A 2,205-nucleotide genomic window follows, 5' to 3' on the forward strand; every position below is an offset into this window, starting at 1 on the left:
ATCAAGACAAAGCGCCGTCCCACAAGTCGACCGTTGCAATGACAAACTACGAATTGGGCTATGAATTGATTCCTCATCCACCCTATTCTCCGGATTTAGCCCCGTGTGACTTCTTTCTGTTCCCAAACTTAAAAACTTGACTCGGTGAGAAGAAATTCTCGTCAAATGAGGAAGTCATTGTCGTCGTCAATGAGTATTTTGCAGACTTTGAGACAGCTTACTTCAAATGACTACCAAACGTGAACTATGCTTCCTTTCTGGCTGAAATTTGGCCTGAAAAGGTTCGAAGAGTGGATCTTTCGAGATATCGCGTCATCAAATGAATTGTAGCGCCATTTCATGGAAATTTACCAAACGACCCACGTATGTAGTATCCAGTGAATAACAGAAGGCAGTTTATAAATAAATATTAAATTTTTTTGCAGCATAAAATATGGAAATTTACACAAATATGCAGAAATAAATATGCATTTTTAGAATGCTTTTTTAATGAGAATTAAAAAAATAATGAGAAATAACAAATTTCTATTTTTATATTACTTTCCAATCTGCTTTCTAAAAAATTATGAAATTGTATAAGAATCCGATGTTTACTTATAAAGATTAATTTACGTACAATTTGTTCAACAGGAGAAACGTGACGAATTAGATAGTTTGATCACTGCGATAACTACTAATGGTGCACATCCAAGCAAATGTGTCACCATCCAAAGAACTTTGGATGGTAGGTTACAAGTAGCAGGACGAAAAGGTTTTCCTCATGTGATCTACGCTCGCATTTGGAGATGGCCGGATTTGCACAAAAATGAACTGAAACATGTGAAATACTGTCAGTTTGCTTTTGATTTGAAATGCGATTCCGTATGCGTGAATCCCTACCACTATGAGCGAGTGGTATCTCCGGGCATAGGTATGTTGCAACATGTAATCTTGCTTTATTAGACTTTATTTTTAACACAGTATTTGTATTTTATGTATGCATATGATACTTCTTTTTTTTACAACTTTAATTTCTCTTTCTTTTTCTTTTTTATTTTTGCCTTTATTATTGTCATGGAAAACGCTCGATTAAGCTTAATTCTATCATTCCCGATTGTAATTATTCAACGAAATAAGTATAAATTGTGCATCCTGGGGTTAACAAAAGAATATTAGAGCGAAAAAAATCATTGATTGTTGTGGTCTTCTTGGTGTCTTGATGGAATGGGTTGGTTTCCCCCGCACAGACCCGTTCTTTACAGACCTATCCGGCCTGACATTGCAATCTGGTGTGGGTGTCGGTCCCGGTGGAAGACTAGTTAAGGACGAATATACAGTCGGCGGCGGCGGCACGGCTGCTGCGGCAGCCGCTGCCGCGGTCGGATCCGCGATGGACGTGGACGGCGAAATGAATCAAACGATTCAGCATCATCCGCCGGCTCAGTCAACCGCCTCGAACAATGCACAACAAGCTCAGCAAAGCTTTATTCCAGGTTTACCACCGCCCAACTCAAGTAAGTTGAATGTTGCTATTGTATCTTTTCATTTTGTGAAACTTCCACTTTATCAAAAATTTTCATCAATTGGCTTTATACAGTGTCTGTTTGTAATTAATGTCTGGTGACTAGATAGTAATGTATCTTGACGAATCGGTACAATACTGAATATTGACAATAATAGAAATAACTTCGATGATTTTGACCTGATATATGTTGTCAAGATCATGATCTTGTAACTTCCAACAGATTTTAGTCGCTCATCCTTCGTTAAAAAATTATTAACAAAAAAAGTTTTAAAAATTATGTTTTATTTCTTGTACATATACAATATTAAATACTATTTTATATTTTTATTTACATTTAATGGGTATATAATAACTTAACCCTAACCCAACCATGTACCATTAGATACATACCCATTAAATGTAAATGAAAGTATAATAGTTTAATACATAACAAAATAGTTTAATACATACATGGTTGGGTTAGGGTTAGGTTATTATATACCATTAAACTTTTCGAATATTTCTGAGTATTTCTGAAAAATGTTCCAATTCATCCCCTTTCCCCTCCTCGGAAGGAATCCTACGATTCCTATGCGAAGCGATTCCCTTTTTTGTTTTTAAAAATAACTTTGTAGAAACACTAAATCACTGCTTTAAAACACAAATTCACTACTTTATAAAACAAATAAATTCACTATTTTACAAACAAATTCATTTCTTTA

General features: G+C 35.2%; 1 protein-coding gene across 1 annotated transcript; it reads left to right on the plus strand.

The window, feature by feature from the left end:
• Positions 1-630: 630 nt before the first annotated feature.
• LOC105625479 (mothers against decapentaplegic homolog 4-like) lies at positions 631-1,493 on the plus strand (the record flags this gene model as incomplete). The annotated part of the gene is made up of 2 exons (XM_012206807.1): positions 631-910; positions 1,242-1,493. Coding segments are annotated over 2 exons (532 nt in total), but the record flags the coding sequence as incomplete, so codon positions are not given.
• Between the last annotated feature and the right edge of the window lie 712 nt (positions 1,494-2,205).

The sequence above is a fragment of the Atta cephalotes genome, assembly GCF_000143395.1.
Source record: "Atta cephalotes unplaced genomic scaffold scaffold01891, whole genome shotgun sequence".
In the NCBI taxonomy this organism is placed as follows: Eukaryota; Metazoa; Arthropoda; class Insecta; order Hymenoptera; family Formicidae; genus Atta; species Atta cephalotes.